General features: G+C 54.0%; 1 protein-coding gene across 2 annotated transcripts in view; it reads right to left on the bottom strand.

The window, feature by feature from the left end:
- PLOD1 (procollagen-lysine,2-oxoglutarate 5-dioxygenase 1) overlaps nucleotides 1–17,837 on the bottom strand; it is a gene marked incomplete at both ends in the record, with an annotated part of 29,670 nt that overhangs the window by 2,077 nt on the left and 9,756 nt on the right. For both annotated transcript variants that reach the window (XM_080693061.1, XM_080693062.1), the window contains 14 exons: nucleotides 1,917–2,063; nucleotides 4,057–4,161; nucleotides 4,660–4,725; nucleotides 5,606–5,719; nucleotides 6,323–6,464; nucleotides 6,993–7,118; nucleotides 7,391–7,495; nucleotides 9,829–9,950; nucleotides 10,197–10,328; nucleotides 11,008–11,109; nucleotides 11,988–12,085; nucleotides 14,599–14,662; nucleotides 14,908–15,020; nucleotides 17,089–17,252. In XM_080693061.1, coding sequence (XP_080549187.1) covers nucleotides 1,917–2,063; nucleotides 4,057–4,161; nucleotides 4,660–4,725; nucleotides 5,606–5,719; nucleotides 6,323–6,464; nucleotides 6,993–7,118; nucleotides 7,391–7,495; nucleotides 9,829–9,950; nucleotides 10,197–10,328; nucleotides 11,008–11,109; nucleotides 11,988–12,085; nucleotides 14,599–14,662; nucleotides 14,908–15,020; nucleotides 17,089–17,252 — 1,600 coding nt within the window. The remainder of the gene's footprint in view (nucleotides 1–1,916; nucleotides 2,064–4,056; nucleotides 4,162–4,659; nucleotides 4,726–5,605; nucleotides 5,720–6,322; nucleotides 6,465–6,992; nucleotides 7,119–7,390; nucleotides 7,496–9,828; nucleotides 9,951–10,196; nucleotides 10,329–11,007; nucleotides 11,110–11,987; nucleotides 12,086–14,598; nucleotides 14,663–14,907; nucleotides 15,021–17,088; nucleotides 17,253–17,837) is intronic.

Genomic DNA, 17,837 nt, shown 5'->3' with positions numbered 1-17,837 from the left:
CTTGGCAACTGTTTAAGAGGCTGGTTCCTTGAGAGTAGGGCCCAGGCACACTCAGAGCAGGTGTCTGCAAAAAAGCACTGAGAAATAACTGAGCAAGCCAGAGAGCAAGAGAACCAGAGGCCATGTCAGTAGACGCCTGCAGGTGGCTCCGGGGAAACCGAGGAAAGGAATGGGGCATTCTGGGGAGCTCGGCTGGGGAGCTGATGTAGGAGCCACGGAGACCAGGCTTAATGACACAGAGAAAGGACTCACAAGGGACCAGGTCAAGTGGGCATGGTGGTGCATTCCTGTAATCGTAATACTTGGAGGCTCAGAGAGGAGGGGAGGATCACAGGTTCGAGGCCATCTGTAGCCATTTAGTGAGACCTTCAGGAACACAGAGAGACCCTGTTGCAAAATAAGCAATAAAAATAAAAGGCCTAGGGGTATAGCTTAGAGGGTGCTTCTGAATTCAATCCTCAATACCACACACGCACACACACACAAATTTTTTTTTTGGGGGGTGGTAATGGGGGTGGAACCCAGAGGCTTTCTCCCTCCAGGTACTCCCAGACCTTTTTTATATTTTATTTGGAAACAGGGTCTCACTAAGTTGCTGAGAGCCTCACTAAGTAGCTGAGGCTGGCTTCGAACCCGTGCGATCCTCCTGTCTCAGCCTCCCAAGTGCGGGGATGACAAGCGTGCGCCACCATGCCCGGCTCACACAAATGTTTTTTAAAGGGGAGTGAGAAGCCAGGCGTGATGGCGCGGGCTTGTGATCCCAGCATTCGGGAGGCTGAGACTGGAGGATCACGGTTCTCAGACAGCCTCAGCCACTTAGTGAGGCCCTCTGCAACTTAGTGAGACCCTGTCTCAAAATAAAAAATAAAAAATAGGGCTGAGAAAGTCAGGCCTGGTGGCACATGCTTATAATCCCAGCGCTTGGGAGGCTGAGACAGGAGAATTGCACAGGTTCAAAGCCAGCCTCAGCAACTTAGCGAGGCTCTCGGGAACTTAGTGAGACCCTGTTTCCAAATAAAGTATAAAATAGGTCTGGGAGTATAGCCCAGAGGTAGAAAAGCCCCTAGGTTCCACCCCAGTACAACAACAACAACAACAAAAAATATGGCTGAGAAATTAGCTTGGAGGTAGAAAGCCCCTGGGTTCCATCCCCAGTACCTCAAAAAAATAAAAAATAAAAAATAGAGAGGTGAGCCAGACATAGTGATGCATGCTTGTAATCTCAAATTGGAAGCTGGCAGAGGGGCTGCAGGTTTGTGGCCAGCCTCGGCAACTTAAGTGAGATCCTGTTTCAAACTAAAAAATAAAATAGGGCTAGGAGAGCCGGGCGTGGTGGCGCACGCTTGTCATCCCGAGCTCGGGAGGCGGAGACAGGAGGATCGCGCAGGTTCGAAGCCAGCCGCGTGCGCTGGCTTAGGAGACCCTGTTTCCAAATAAAAATGTAAAAATAGGTCTGGGAGTGTAGCCCGGAGGTAGAAGGGCTTCCAGGAACCCCAGGACCACCAAAAAAAAAAAAAAGTATAAAATAGGTCTGGGAGTGTAGCCCAGAGGTAGAAAGCCCCTGGGTTCCACCCCCGGTACCACACACACACACACACACACACACACACACACACACACAAATAGGGCTAGGAGGTGTAGCTCAGAAGTAGAATGTCCCTGGGTTCCATTCCCAATATCATAAAAATAAATTAAAATAAAAAGAGGGGTGAGATCAGAGGCCAGGACAGTGTCCTCCTGGGATCCTCAGTGCCTCCCAAGGCCCCATCTCCCCCCAGCCCACACTGGGGAGACCCCACTCCTCCCTGGGGATGACTTATCTATGTCTTTCCAAAGCTGAGCATGCTTTCTTCCTGCCGCATGCCTCCCAAACACTCCGCCCCTGCCCACTCCCGACCACGGCCACGCATGCCCACCCTGGTGTAGTAGCCGGGGTACAGCTTCTCCGTCATGGGGGCGATGTACTGCACCAGGAACTTGTGCCACTCCCGCTCAAAGCTGATCTGGTTCATGTGGATGTCAATGGTCGGCACGTTTTCATAGCCGCCCTGGATGCGGTTGTCCTGGAAGGGACCACAGAGAATGTGGCGGGCAGAAGTCTAAGAGGCCCCCCCCAGCCCCGATTCCCATGTCCTGCTGTCAAAATTCTGTCTAATCTGCTCCAGCTGATCAGGGCACAGGATGAGACCGCATCAAATTATCCGGCCCAAGTGAAGGGTTTTTTTTTTTTTTTTTTCAGTAGTAGGAATGGAACCCGGGGGCATTCTACCTCTGAGCTACAACCCCAGCCCTATTTTTTATTCTTTATTTTGAAACAGGGTCTTACTGAGTTGGAAAGGGCCTAAGTAGTAGCTGAGGCTGTCTAAGAACCATGATCCTCCTCCTGTCTCAGCCTCCCGAATGCTGGGATTATAAGTGTGCGCCACCACGCCCAGCTCAAAGGGGTTTTGCAGGTGTAAGTAAGGTCCCTAATCAGTTGACTTTTGTTTAATCTAAAGGGAAATGATAGACCTTGCTTCAAAAAAAAAAAAAAAAAAAGCCAGTGCATGCCTGTAATCCCATTACTTAGGAGGATGAGACAGGAGGAAAAATCAAGTTTGCAGCCAGCCTAGGCAACTTGGCCAAGACTCTCAACAACTTAGACGCTGCTTCAAAATAAAAACTAATCCAGGCGTGATAGCGCACAATTTTGTAATCCCAGTACGGGAGGATCGCAGGTTTGAGGCCAGACTCAGCTACTCAGTGAGGCCCTCCACAACTCAGTGAGACCCTGTTTCAAAATTAAGAATAAAGCCGGGCGTGGTGGCGCATGCTTGTAATCCCCGGGCTTGGGAGGCTGAGACAGGAGGATCGCACGGGTTCAAAGCCTGCCTCAGCTACTCAGTGAGGCTTCCAGCAACTTAGTGAGACCCTGTTTCCAAATAAAATATAAATAAAAAAGGTCTGGGAGTGTAGCTCGGAGGTAGAAAGCCTCTGGGTTCCACCCCCAGAACCACCAAAATAATAAAAATAAAAATAAAAAATAAATTTAAAAAATTTAAAAAAACAAAATTAAGAATAAAAAAATAGGGCTGGGGGTGTAGCTCACAGGTAGAATGCCCCTGGGTTCCACCCCCAGTACTGCAAAATAATAATAATAACAATGATGATGAATAAAAAATGCCAGGTGTAATAAAAAAAATATAACTGGGGGTATAGCTGGAAAGTAAAATGCCCCTGGGTTAAATCTCCAGTACTGCCAAGAATAATAATAAAATAGTAATAAAAATATAATAATAAAATAGCCGGGTGTGGTGGCACACGCTTGTAATCCCAGCATTCAGGAGGCTGAGACAGGAGGATCCGGATTCGAGGCCAGCCTCAGCTATTTAGTGAGGCCCTCTGCAACTCAGTGAGACCCTGTTTCAAAATAAAGAATAAAAAATAGGGCTAGGGGTGTAGCTCGGAGGTAGAATGCCCCTGGGTTCCATCCCTAGTACCACACACAAATAAATAAATAAATAATAATAAAATAAAACAAAAAATAAAAAGGTCTAAGGGTAAGCCAGGCGTGATGAAGCTTGTAATCCCAGTACTTGGGAGGCTGACAGAAGGATATCATAGGTTTGAGGATGGCCTAAGCAAGTAATAAGACTCTAATCAACCTAGTGAGACCCTGTTTCAAAAAATAAATATTTTATTTATAAATTAAATACATTTATTTCTACTTAGATATAGCTGGGGGGGTGTAGCTCAGAGGTAGAACACCCCTGGGTTCAATTCCCATTATCATATAGAAAACAAAATAAAATAAAATAAGGTCTGGAGGTGTAGCGTTCTAATCGCAAGCCAGGGTCTGTACATCCAGCAGCCTATGCTTAAGGCAGCTCGAAGTCACACGGGATAATGGCCACTTGGGGACCAACGCTCCACCTCCGGGTGTCTCACCCCCTCTATTCCTGACTGCTTTGCAGGCACCCCTGCCGGCACCCCAGGGCAAGAGTCCCAGAGGAACTGGCCACACAGCCGGGAGGGCTGTGGGGGGCACGGCGGGGGCCCCTCCCTGCGGAGCCCTACCCTGTTAGCGCCCAGAGACCACTGGCCAAAGTGCTCCATCTCCTCGACCAGCTCGTCGCAGGCCGCCTCCGTGAAGATGGGGAACCAGTAAACGTCCGGGCAAGGCTGGGGAGAGTGAGGACCGGGTCAGAGAGGGGTACGGCCGCACCTCCCTGCAGGAGGACCCTGCCACAGAGCCCCCGACGCTCCCCGTCCGCTCCACACCCGCCCTCTGGGAGCCCCACGTGTCCACAGGGAGCAGCTCCAGAACTCCAGCGGGGAGCGACGGAGCCCAGAGAAGCACTTGCTCGGCCCAGCCCACAGCTGGCCGTGCCAGGGTCACGAGAGGAGTGTGCCCCCCTCGGGAGCAGAGGCGGATGAGAGGGCGCCGCTCCTGGCACCGGGGCCGGACCACAGCGGAGCTCGCCTTCAGCCATGTCTCCCTCTCTCCTGTCCGGGGCCGTGGAGGGGCGCTGAACCCCCCACCCTGCAAAGCCCTTGCAAGCTCCAGCTGCAAATGCCAGCAGGGAGGGACCACCCCCCGGTCGCTCCTGTGGCCCTCCTGGCCCGCAGCAGGTGAGGGCGAACTCAGCAGCTTCGTCCCCAGACGTGTGACGCCCGTACCGTCTCCACCAGCTTCCCTTCCAGGGCCTTGGTGTAATTTTCATGAATGTACTTCTCCCTCCAGTCCTGTGGAGAGTGGGAAGCGGGCTGGGGTCCCCGGCCTGGCCTGAGCCAGCGGGGCTCCCGGCTTGTTCAGCTCAGCAGGATACATCACGAAGGGCCCCTCGAAACCTAAGTGGATGCGTGCCCGCCCCGGCGGGTGGGAATTCACACTCTTTGAGTGTGCACGCAATGTCTGGGTGCCCAAGTGCCTGCAGGAGGTAGTGTTTGAACACGAGTGTGTACGTGTTTGTGTGCAAATCCCCACATCAGCTACAGGCTCCTAGAAACATCGCCACGACTGCCTTTATTTTTTGCAGTACTGGGGATGAAACCCATTGTACCTCTCAGCTACATACCCAGCCCTATTTTTTTTTTTTTTTTGTAGTACTGGGGATAGAACCCAGGGGCTTTCTATCTCCAGGTTATACCCGCAGTCCTATTTTTTATATTTTATTTGGAAACAGCGTCTCACTGAGTTGCCGAGAGCCTCACTAAGTAGCTGAGGCTGGCTTCGAACCTGTGCGATCCTCCTGTCTCAGCCTCTCTGGTACTGGGATTACAAGCGTGTGCCACTACGCCCAGCTAACTGTCCCCTTTGATCATCAGGACACCCTCTCAAGGGAAAGACAGGCTGGATTGATTGGTCTACCCATTTTACAGCTGAGATAACTGAGGCCCCAAAAGTGGTGGAGAGGCTCAACGAAGTCGGTGCTGATGACAGATCTGGACCACAAACCCAGGCATCTGATGCCTGGTCCTGTCTTCACTTCCAGACACTAGACTTAGAGCGCTGTCTCTAAGGGGCCCTTGTTGCCTGAATCCGGCCCCATAAGCCCCCCGGTGGCCTACAGGCGAGGGGTAACAAGAGTCCCTTCCCAGCCCTGCCCGTCCGTCCCAGCCTCACCTCGGGGTTGCTGAACACTTCCCAGAGATCGTTGTGGAGGTGGGTGGTCTGGTAGCTGTCCAGGGAGAGCAGGTGGCCAAAGGTGTGGCGGTTGGTCAGGAACATGAACACCTCCTGGGGAGAGCGGGGCTGATGGGAGAGGCCGTCCCTTCCCCAGCACTCCCCCAGGACGGGTGCCAGGCTGAAAGATGTCAGTTCACAAGATGAGGGACCCAGGAGTGTGGGTCACCCCTGTGTGTCCCCAGCACCTGGCCCAGGTCTCACACTGGGGATGAAATCAGCAATCGGGGAAGGCTGCCTGGGGGCTATAAAAGGGCAAATAAGCCGGGTGTGAGGGCACACGCCTGTAATCCCCGCGCTTGGGAGGCTGAGACAGGAGGATCGCACGGGTTCGAAGCCAGCCTCGGCTACATAATGAGGCTCTTGGCAACTTAGTGAGACCCTGTTTCCAAATAAAATATAAAATAGGTCTGGGAGGATAGCCCGGAGGTAGAAAGCCCCTGGGTTCCACCCCCAGTACCACAAAGAAATAAATTAATTAAATTTAATTAAATTTAAAAATAAATAAAATGGTCCCTACAGGCCCTTGAGGACCGGCCCTCAAGCCCAGTGTCCAGGCATGGGCACCAGGCCCCCTGGTGGCCCCTGAGTGACCCCGCTGGACTCTCAGATGCTCCCGTGCTGGCCAGAAGTGTCTACAGGCCCAGCCCTGCAGACCTGCTGTCGGATGTTGGCACAGAAGGCCATGTCGGGGTCCAGCCTGCTGTGGTGGAACAGGTCAGGGTGCTGCAGCTCCGACCGCAGGGCGCTGCCCTTGATCAAGTAGACGTTGGAGATGTAGGGCACGTTCCAGACGCCGCTGCAGGGGAGAGAGGAAGATGGATGGGGTCACAGGCCAGGGGGTCTGGAGCCGGGAGAAAGGGCAGGTGGTCACAGGCTGGGAGGCCATGATAGCGTGAATTTATTTGTTTATTTATTTATTTTAATTATTATTATTATTTTTTTTTTTTGGTGGTACTGGGGTTCCTGGAAACCCTTCTACCTCCGGGCTACACTCCCAGACCTATTTTATATTTTTATTTGGAAATGGTCTCTTAAGCCAGCAAGGCTGGCTTCGAACCTCCGCGACCCTCCTGTCTCCGCCTCCCAAGCGCGGGGATGACAAGCATGCGCCACCACGCCCAGCCTAGCGTGAATTTAAACCCCCCCCCACTGGGTACGTGGGCCCAGGACAATCATCAGGGCGTCCTTCTGTGTATCTAAGTACAGTCTTCCTTGCTTGGGATTCAAGAGAAATTTGAAGGCAACAGGGACAGAAAGACTGAGGAGGGCAGCCCCGGGACCCCTAAAGGGAGAGAGGTGAGGATGTCTCCCTCGCGGCACTTACACACGCCGCCCCTGCACGATGTCCACGTAGTCCTCGGAGCGGGCATAGTAGCCATCCGCGCTCAGTGCCCCCCAGAAGTTCGACCACAGCCTCCCATGTCGGGTCAAGAGCGGGGCGATGATATTCCTGAGGCAGGGGAGACCTCAGTGCACGGGGCAGGCAGACCTGACCAGGGACGGGGAGGCGGGGGCAGCCACCTGCACCCCAGGTGCCTCCCCGGGTTCCTCCTCCTTCCCACGGGGCAGCCAGGCACAGAGACAGGGGCCTGGAGTTTCCAGGCGAGGATCCCACAGTCAGGTGACAGGTGAGCCTGAGGAAGGGGAGAAAGGGGCTCCTGCCTGGCCCAGGCCGCTTCCGAGCAGTGCGGGCCGGGATGGCAGCGCCCACCCCGGCCTCACCTGTTCTGTTCGATCAGCAGCCGCAGGCTGTCGGGCTCGGTCAGGGCCACGTCCGCGTCCACGCTGAAGTAGTAGGTGCAGGCCCGGTCCTGCCGGCAGAGGTCTCTGCCAGGGGGAGGAGGCGGGGTCAGCGAGGCCCATCCTGGAGCTACCCCAGCGGCCGCCACATCTGTGACTGCGGTTTGGCTTCACGAGGTACCAGCAGAGGGGCCTTAGAGAGATCATGACAGCCCTGGCCCAGGCTGGGACAGCGGCCTCAAAGGCCCCTCCAACTCCAAGACCTACACCCTGGGCTCTGTGCTCTCAAGACGAAGGCCCAGCGCTTGGCCACTGGTACCACCAGTCCTGAAAACCCTGGTACCGGCAGGCCACCAAGTGGTCCCTCTGCTGAGCCACGTGAAGGAGGGGCGGTGTTATGAGGCAACTTAGAGGTGTCAGAGGCTGAAGCAGGAGGGCTGGAAGTTTGAGGCCAACCTGACAACTTGACCTTGTCTCAAAGTAAAATAAAAAGGGCAAACAATGCAGATTAGTGGTAGAGCGCCCCTGGGTTCAATCCCCAGTGCCAGAAAATAATAAATAAAAGGGGCTTGGGAGCTGGGCGTGGTGGCGCACACTTGTAATCCCAGCATTTGGGAGGCTAAGACTGGAGGATCGCGGTTCACAGACAGCCTCAGCTACTTAGGGAGGCCCTTTGCAACTCAGTGAGACCCTGTTTCAAAATAAAGAATAAAAAGTATGGCTGGGGGTGTAGCTCAGAGATAGAATGCCCCTGGGTTCCATCCCCAGTACCACAAAAACAGGGGGTGGAGGTTGGGGGGTAGTTCAGTGGCAAAGTCCTCACTTAGCCTGAGTCGGGCCCTGAGTTTCGTCCCCAGCGCGGCGAGATAAATCAATAGGTAAAAATGTTTGCCCTTCTCGTTCATCTGGGCCAGGGCTCAGCAAACCATGGTCCCTGGTCCAAATCTCCCTACTGCCTCATTTTGAACCGCTCATGAGCTAAGAATGCTTTTCTGTTTTTGAGTGATTGAGAAGGAAGAGGGGAAAAAAAAAAAAAAAACAAGAATCAAAAGAACATGTAAGTCGGGCGGGGTGGGCACGCTTGTAATCCCCGCGCTTGGGAGGCAGAGACAGGAGGATCGCGCGGGTTCGAAGCCAGCCGCGCGCGCTGGCTTAGGAGACCCTGTTTCCAAATAAAAATATAAAATAGGTCTGGGAGTGTAGCCCGGAGGTAGAAAAAGGCTTCCAGGAACCTCAGTACCACCAAAAAAAAAAGAACATGTAAAAATTACACGGAAGTCAGACTTCAGCGTCCATAAATAGAACGCGCTGGGACGCGGCCAGGCCTCGGGGCTCGGGGTCATCGTCCGCCTGCCTCTGCACCCCACGGGCAGGGCTCAGCGGCCGCGATGGAGCCTGGGAAGCCCAGGACCAGGCCAGCTGCTGTCCAGGCCCATAGAGGAAGCTGGCCGGCTTCCGGTCTACAGTCAGCAGAATGCCTTACATCTTGTTTCATTGTAATAATTAAGGGAAAATGTTAAAAGTTGTTGCTCTGATTGTCAGCCTTTGTCTATTTCTGGCCTGCCAGCCCTTCCGGTCTCCCTAATTTGCTTCCTGAACATAAATAACACCACGCAGTCTGCTCGGGAACCCCAAGGTTGGCAGAGAGAGCCTCTTTCTCTTTCTTCTCTTTCTTTCTTTCTTTCTTTCTTTCTTTCTTTCTTTCTTTCTTTCTTTCTTTCTTTCTTTCTCAGGCCTGAGGATGGAACCCAGAGGCATTCTGCCTCTGAGCCACACCCCCTGCCTTATTTCTTAGCCTTTATTTATTTATTTATGGTGGTACTGAGGTTCCTGGAAGCCCTTCTACCTCTGGGCTACACTCCCAGACCTATTTTTACATTTTTATTTGGAAACAGGGTCTCCTAAGCCAGCGCGCGCGGCTGGCTTCGAACCTGCGCGATCCTCCTGTCTCCGCCTCCCAAGCGCGGGGATGACAAGCGTGCGCCACCACGCCCGGCTTAGCTTTTATTTTGAAACAGGGTCTCCCTAAGTTGCAGAGGGCCTCACTAAGTAGCTGAGGCTGTCCATGAACCACGATCCTCCGGTCTCAGCCTCCCAAATGCTGGGATGACAAGTGTGTGCCACCACGCCCGGCTATTTTTTTTATTTTGAAACAGGGTCTCACTAGGTGGCTGAGGGCCTCACTGAGTTTCTAGAGCTGGTCTGGAACCCGTGAGCCTCCTGTCTCAGCTCACAGGTAGGATTACAGGTGGGCGCCACCACGCGCGGCTATTTCCCCACTGGACAGATTAGAACTCTGAGGCCCAGAGAGGGCTGAAGACCACACGGCCTTCTGAATCCTGAGGCCCAGCCCGCCGCTCCTGACACCACGACCCGTCTGCCCGCCACTGTCAGGGAAGGGAAGTGTGCCCACAACTCACGCGCCCATGTTCCTGGCGTCGGCGTTGGCCATCCGCACCTCGGGGCCCACCAGCTTCACGGCCTGGTAGTCACCACCATGGTCCGCCAGGAACTGCTGCACCTGCGCCTTGTGGTGCTGCTCCTGGGTAGGGGCAGGCCGGGGTGAGGACGTGGTTCCTGGGGCCGGTCTGGAACCTGTGACTCTCCTGTCTCAGCCCCAGGCTGCAGCACCTGGGGACTTGGGGACACCCAAGACGGCCCACTGCTTGCTCCCATCTGGCCCAGATACGCCTGGCTCAGGAAGCTCCTCCGAGGGCCCGGGCCACCTCAAGAGGCCAGGCCCTGACCCAAGCCCCCCCAAGACCCCCGCGGGGCGCCCGCTGCTCACGTGGTTGTGAATGAAAAGCCGCATCTGTTTCCGGGGGTAGTGGAGGCGCAAGAGCCGCTGGAAGAACAGGGACAGGAACGGCGTGGGCTGCTCGATGAACAGGCCCACCAGGACCGTGGGCAGGGCCTCATCCTGTGAGGGGAGCGGCGGCATGAGGCCCATGGTGCCAGCACCGTGCAGCCACCGAGTCCCCGGCATGAATGGAACCCAGCGGGGTGAACCCTCTGCCTCCCCCGGAGACAGCAGCCCATTCTATCTGCGTGCGTGTGTGTGTGTGTGTGTGTGTGTGTGTGTGTGTGTGTTGCTGGGGATTGAACCCAGAGGCATTTTACCTCCAAGCTATACCCCCAGCCTGATTTTATTTCTTATCTGGAATCAGGGTCTCACTAGGTTGCTAAGAGCCTAAGTTGTCAAGGCTGGCTTTGAACCTGCGATCCTCCTGTCTCAGCCTCCCAAGTACTGGGATTACAAGTGTGTGCCACCATGCCGGGCTTAACAGTCCATTCTATTTGTGTGTGTTTGTGTCGTACTGGGAATTTAACCCAGAGGCATTCTATCTCTAAGCTACACCCTCAGTATTTTAATTTTTGTTTTAAAATAGGGTCTTCACTGAGTTGTCGTGAGCCTCACTGAGTTGCTGAGGCTGGCTTCGAACCTTTAATCCTCCTGTCTCAGCCTCCCCAATACTGGGATTACAGGTATGTGCTGCCATGCCCGGCTTAGTCTAGTCTAGAATCCCCCGTCCCCCTCCCACATCCCGACAAACGGAGCCCCAGGGGTGCCTCTGCTCAGGCCCGGCCGACAGCCTCACCCCGATGCCCTTGAGGCTGCGCAGACCCTCGTCGCACACGGTGCAGCCCGTCTCGAAGGTCCAGAACCGTGGGATGTAGTTGCCCAGGTAATTCAACTGCAGCTGTCGGGAGATGCAGGTCGGAGAAGAGCAGGGTCTGGTCCCGTGGCCCCAGGCCCCTGGTGAGCTGCGCGACCCAGCCCTCTCGAGAGCCCAGAGGAGGTTTTGGAGAGAAAGGCCCATCGCCCAGGAGACCCATGCGGCTGCTGAGGCCGGCAGGGGGGACCTGGCACGGTAACTCCCTCACCTCTGGATCTCCCGGACACTTGCCACGCAGACCCCCCACCCACCCCGTTAAAGGTTCCCATGGAACAGAGCCCAGTAGAGTCAGGAAACCTGCAGATTTTATACTCCCCTTCCTCTCCGTCCATGTGATTCTGATGCAGGGGGTCACTCAGAGAAACTCTCAGGGCCCTTCCAGAACACCTTGAATGCAAGGGACCTCTGTCCTCTTTCACTGAGGATTGAACCCAGAGGCATTCTACCTCCCAGCTGCACCCTCAGCCCTATTTTATTTTGAAACAGGGTCTCGCTAGGTTAATGAGAATCTCACTATTTACTGAAGCTGTCCTCGAACCTGCAATCCTCCTATCTCAGCCTCCCAAGTACTAGGATTACAAACCTACCCACCAGGCCCAGCTTCTTTCTAATTGATTATTCTTTACCCCCTGGGGCAAACATTCAACAAATGTTTGTTGAGTGAATAAACGACGCTGCCTGAGGATGACCCTGGGTCTGGTTGGGCATGGTGCACTCTTGTGTAAGATCTGCAGGGATGGACAGGCAGGAGGACGTCACCACCCGGTGCTTAGACGCGAGGACGGCGGCACTGAGATCACGGCGGGGCTCAGAGAGGTGGCCCTGGCCAGGAAGGGGGGGCAGAGAGAGTAGAATTGGGGCTCTGGCTCCCCCACGCTCCCCGGGGACCGGACCCTCCCTACCTTGGTGGGCCCGTTGCCGTGGACCAGGACTGGGAGCGTGTCGTAGGCCAGGTTCCGCGCTCTGACGTGGCCCATCTCAAACTTGAGCACGACTTCATCTGGGAGTGAGAGAACAAAGCCCCGTCCAGTGTCAGGCCCCAAAGCCCAGACCACACACAGCCTTGGTGAGCCGCTTTCCCTCCACGGGACTCAGTTTCCTCATCTGTAAAATGGGGGAAACCCCTTCTTCATGGGGCGAGCGGGAGGATTCTGTGTCCAGCAAGCACTCAGCGCCGCGGCTGGCCTGCGGTGCGCAGAGGGTCCCCGGCCAGCCCGGCCCTTGCTTATGACTTATTAGAGCCAGGAGTCAGGGGTGGGAGAAGAACAGAGATGTAGAACATCCCAGCTCCGGCCACAAACAGCAGCACTGAGAATCCACCAGCCATAGCGGGAGGCCTGGGCGGGGGCAGCCCTGCAGCGGGGCCCCAGCCCCATACTCTGACCCTAATGGTCGGCACAGAAGATGCTGATGCTAGCAGTGCTCGGAAGATGCTAGGGAGGGAGGCTTTCCATGTAGGTAACCATGGGGACGGCCCCTCGCAACAGCCTCCTCCAGGACCAGCTTCTCAACCCAGGACCACGAGCCTGAGAAACCCCAGGCGGAAGGGTGTGATGGTTCTGTGTCTTCCAGGAGAGAAACCTGAGCTTTTGTCAGAGCCTTAAAGCAGACCATAAAATCGCCAACCAGGGAGGCAGAGACAGGAGGATCTCAGGTTTGCGGCCAGCCTCGGCTATTTAGTGAGGCCCTCTGCACTTACTGAGACTCTGTTTCAAAATAAAGAATTAAAAATCGGGCTGGGGGTATGGCTTGGAGGTAGAGGGATGAAACCTGGGAGCATTCTACCTCCAAGCTATGCCCCCAGCCTGATTTTTTATTCTTTTATTTTGAAAGAGTCTCACTAAGTCGCAGAGAGCCTCACTAAGTAGCTGAGGCTGACCACAAAGCTGTGATCCTCCTGTCTCAGCCTCCCAAATACTCCATGACACGTGTGCCAACATGCCCAGTTATGATTTTCCTTTTAGAAACAAGGTCTTGCTGAGTTGCTGAGGCTGGCCTTGAACCTGAGCTCCTCCTGTCTCGGCTTCCTAAGTACTAGGATGAGAGGCGTGTACCACCATGCCCAGCTTCCCTTTCTAACTGGGGATCGAACCCAGGGGCATGCTACTCCTGGGCTATACCCTCAGCCCTATTTTACTTTTCATTTTTTATTTGGAAAGAAGGTCTCTCTAAGTTGCTAAGGCTGGCTTCGAACCTGAGAGCCTCCTGTCTCAGCCTCCCAAGTAGCTGGATCACAGACATGTGCTATTGTGCCCGGTTTCCCTTGAGGCCGTGTGTGTGTGTGTGTGTGTGTGTGTGTGTGTGTGTGTGTGTGTGAAAGAGAGAGAGAGAGAGAGAGACAGACAGACAGACAGACAGACAGACAGACAGAGATGCCTGAGGTCACCCAGGACGACCGTCACTGGCCATGGGCATTAGCTGGGCTCCAGGGTGTTTGTTGGCGATCAGGGCCAAGAGAGGACTAATCAGGTTGTCCATCCATATCTGCCAGCGCAGGCCCTGCCCCCAGCCTGGGCATCCTTCACCTGGAAGGAGGGACAGCAGGGAAGGAGAGGCGGCTTCCCCCATGAAGACATGGTACGCTAACAGGGGGCCCGGTACCTGCTGGGTGCATCACCCAGCTTCCCCAAGAGACACACAGCTACACCCAGGACGTCCAGGTGGTCTCTGGGACCTGGGCATGAGGCCGGCGCCCTCCCTGCACGCCAGCCACAGAGGAGCCCAGCTGGCCTGCACTCTGCCTGGAATCCTCGCTTCCTCCTGCCCCTCAGTCCCGGGAGGCACCTCCTTCTGTGGGCCTCTGTTGGGGCTGGATCTGGAATGTCCCCCAAAGTCTCATGTGTCCACAAAGCATGTTCAGAGGTGGGGTGTCTAGGTAATGCTTGGATACTGAGGACCTGGCCTCCTCAAGGGACCAATCCATTGACAGCTGCATAGACTGCTGGGAGTGGGGCCTAGCTGGGGGGACTCAGCCACTGGAGATGGAGCCTGCAGGGGTTCATCTCCTCCTCAGCTCCTGTCTCTCCCTCTGACTGCCCTGAGCTGAGCACTTCTCCTCTGACGGGTTCTTCCAACATAATGATCTGTTTTACTGCAGGCCCAAAGAAACGGAGTCAGGTGACCATAGACTCCATCTTTGTGTGTGTGTGTGTGTGTGTGTGTGTGTGTGTGTGTGTGTGTGTGGTGCTGGGGATAGAACCCAGGCCATTCTACCTCCAAGCTACACCCCCAGCCCTTTTTTTTTATTCTTTATTTTGAAACAGGGTCTCACTGAGTTGCAAAGGGCCTCACTGAGTAGCTGAGGCTGTCCGCAAACCACGATCCTCCTGTCTCAGCCTCCCAAATGCTGGGATTAATGCCTGGCTGGGACTTCAATTTCTAAAAGCTTGAGGCAGAATAAATCTCAGGTCCTTGAAATGGTTCTTGGCAGGTGTACTAACTCACTCCAGTTAGCATCCAGTGTTACTATGACTGAGGAGCCTTCCACCCCTCCCCTGCATGGGGGCTGCTCACCCAAGGCTCCGTCCAGGTTCTGGAAGATGCGGCAGCGGTGGTCCAGGCTGATGTTGATCTGCTCCTGTGGTTAAGAGGGCACCAGGCTGCGACTGGCAGAGGCCGGACCCCAGGCACACCCAGTCGTGTTGGTACCCTGATCTCAGCCCGCCGCCTCCACCACTGGTAGCAACAAATGTTGGTTGCTTATGAGCCCCTTAGGTGATGGTATTTTAGGACTGCAACCCAGGGGCTCAGGCCCCAGGTACTATCCCCAATCCAGAGCCCAGATTCCCCAGACCCCTCTCCTTGGCCACAGCCCTCTCTTACCCTCTTCTCTGGATCCAAGAAGATCTTGGTGTAAAAGAGCTGGTCACTGTCACTGTCCTGGCCTTCCCACTCGGACACCAGTTTGCTGAGGCTGGGGGCGTAACCGATGAAGCCTGGGCAGGGCGGAGCCAAGACAGCCTCTAAGCCAAGGGGCGACATTCCTTCCTTTTTTTTTTTTTTTTTTTTTTGTGGTACTGGGGATTAAATCCAGGGTCATTTTACCTCTGAGCTATACCCCCGGCCCAGCCCTATTTTTTATCCTTTATTTTGAAATTGGGTCTCACTGAGTTGCAAAGGGCCTAAGTAGCTGAGGCTGGCTGCAAACATGTGATCCTCTTGTCTCAGCCCCCCAAGTACTGAAATTATAAGCATGGGCCACTACACCCAGCTCCTACTTTTTATTCTTTATTTTGAAAAAGGCTTCTCGCTAAGTTGCAGAGGGCCTCACTAAGTAGCTGAGGCTGGCTGCGAACATGCGATCCCCTTGTCCCACTCTCCCAGGTACTGTGGTGACAAGCATGTGCCACCAGGCCTGGCTTTACCCCAGCCCCTTTTGCGTGTGTGTGTGTGGGGGGGGGTACTGGGGAGTGAACCCAGGGGTGCTCTACCACTGAGTTCTAGCTCCAGCCCTGTTTGTTTGTTTGTTTGTTTGCTTTTATAATGGGGATGGAACCCAGGACATTTGAACTCTGACCTATAACCCTATTCTTTTTTTTTTTTTTTTTGGTGGTGGTACTGGGTTCCTGGAAGCCCTTCTACCTCCGAGCTACACTCCCAGACCTATTTTATACTTTTTTTATTTTTGGAAACAGGGTCTCTTACGCCAGGGAGGCTGGCTTCGAACCTGCGCGATCCTCCTGTCTCCACCTCCCAAGCGCGGGGATTACAAGCGTGCGCCACCACGCCCGGCTCCTATAACCCTATTCTATTTTTTATTTTGAAATAGGGTCTCACTAAGTTATGGAAGGTCTCACCAAGTTGCTGAGGCGGGCTTCAAACCTGCGATCCTCCTGTCTTAGCCTCCCAAGGCTGGGTGTGTGTCTAATGCCCTTTTTATTTTGAAATAGGGTCTCACTAAGTTGCTCTGGTTGGCCTCGAACCTGCAATCCTCCTGCCTTAGCCTCCAAAGTAGCTGGGATTCCAGGTGTGCGCCATCTTGCCTGCCTAGGTGGGTGTTAATAAGATGAAGATTTCTCTACAGAGGAAGGAAGTTTAGGGTTAAAATTTCAGGAATTCAAGCTGGGCATGGTGGCGCACACTTGTAATCACAGTACTTGGGAGGCTGAGGCAGGAGGATTGCAGGTTTGAGGATAGCCTCAGTAAATAGTGAGATTTTCATCAATCTAGTGAGACCTTATTTCAAAAATAAAATAACTGCTGGGCCTGGTGGCGCACACTTGTAATCCCAGCATTTGGGAGCTGAGACAGGAGCATTGCAGTTTGAGGACAGCCTCAGCTACTTAGTGAGACCCTTTGCAACTCAGTAAGACCCTGTTTCAAAATAAAGAATAAAAAATGGGGCTGGAGGTATAGCTTGGAGTTAGAATGCCCCTGGGTTCCATTCCCAGTATTGCAGACAAATAAAATAAAATAGCTGCCAGGCATGGTAACTCATTCTTGTAATTCTAGTACTTGGGTGGCTGAGATAGGAGGATCACAGATTCAGGGCCAGCCTCAGGTACTTAAATGAGGCTCTCCGGAATTTAGGGAGACCCTGTTTCAAAATAAAAAATAAAAAATGGGGCTGGGAATATACCTTGGAGGTAGAATGCCCCTGGGTTTAATCCCCAGTACAACAAAACAAAATAAAATAAAATAGCCGGGCGTGGTGGCACACACTTGTAATCCCTGTGCTTGGGAGGCTGAGACAGGAGAATCGCGCAGGTTCGAAGCCAGCCTCAGCTACTTAGTGAGGCTCTCAGCAACTTAGTGAGACCCTGTTTCCAAATGAGGTATAAAATAGGCCTGGGGTATAGCCCGGAGGTAGAAGGCCCTTGGATTTCATTCCCAGCAAAATAAATAAATAAATAGGGCTCCAGGTACAGCTCAAACATGGAACGCACCCGGGTTCAGGACACTCAGCACATACCACCCGAGACCCACACAATGCAACTCTGGAGCCTTGTGTAGGCAGTGGACAGCCCCTCTGCTGGGCGCCGCGCTCCACCCCAGGCCTCTCACCTCCGGAGCCCAGGAACCTCTTGCCGTCAGAGACCGCAGGATACTTGGCCTCCAGCCTGCGGTCGGGGTAGATGAGCTCCTCGGCTGAGAACACCACCTGGCTCCTGGCCTGCCGGAACTTTTTCAGCAGTTCCCGGGGCCCCGAGGCAAACACTACATCGTAGCTGTGGCCAGAGCAAGAAGACAGAGCGAGGCAGGTGAGAAGGGACCCAGAAAATCACAGGGATCCAGGCCCCCCACAAATCCACCCCCTACTCCCGCAACACCAGTCCTGGGCCAGGAAATGGATCTGCCCATGGTCTCCAGCCCAGCCTTTCTACCCGCACCCTGGACTCAGATCGTCCTCACAACTCCTGTTCTTTTTATAGTTTATATTTATATTTTATATTTTATTTGGAAAAAGGGTCTCTTAAGCCAGTGCAGCTGGCTTCAAATCTGCACAATCCTCCTGTCTCCACCTCCCAAGTGCAGAGATTACAAGCGTGCGCCACCACGCCCAGCTACAACTCCTGTTCTTGTCACATTCAACACATGGTACAGGTGTGGTGGTGCACGCCTGTAATCCCAGTACCTGGGAGGCTGAGACAGGAGTATTGCAGGTTCGAGGACAACCTCAGCAAGTAGGAAGACTCTCAACAACCTAGCAAGACCCTATTTCTTTTCTTTTCTTTTTTTTTTATTTTCAGTACCGGGGATGGAACCCAGGGGCAATTCTACCTCCGAGCTACACCCCCAGCCCTACTTTTTAT

Source organism: Muscardinus avellanarius (genome assembly GCF_963383645.1).
Source record: "Muscardinus avellanarius genome assembly, chromosome: 3".
NCBI classification, from domain to species: domain Eukaryota; kingdom Metazoa; phylum Chordata; class Mammalia; order Rodentia; family Gliridae; genus Muscardinus; species Muscardinus avellanarius.
This window is presented reverse-complemented; position numbering and strand designations above follow the sequence as displayed.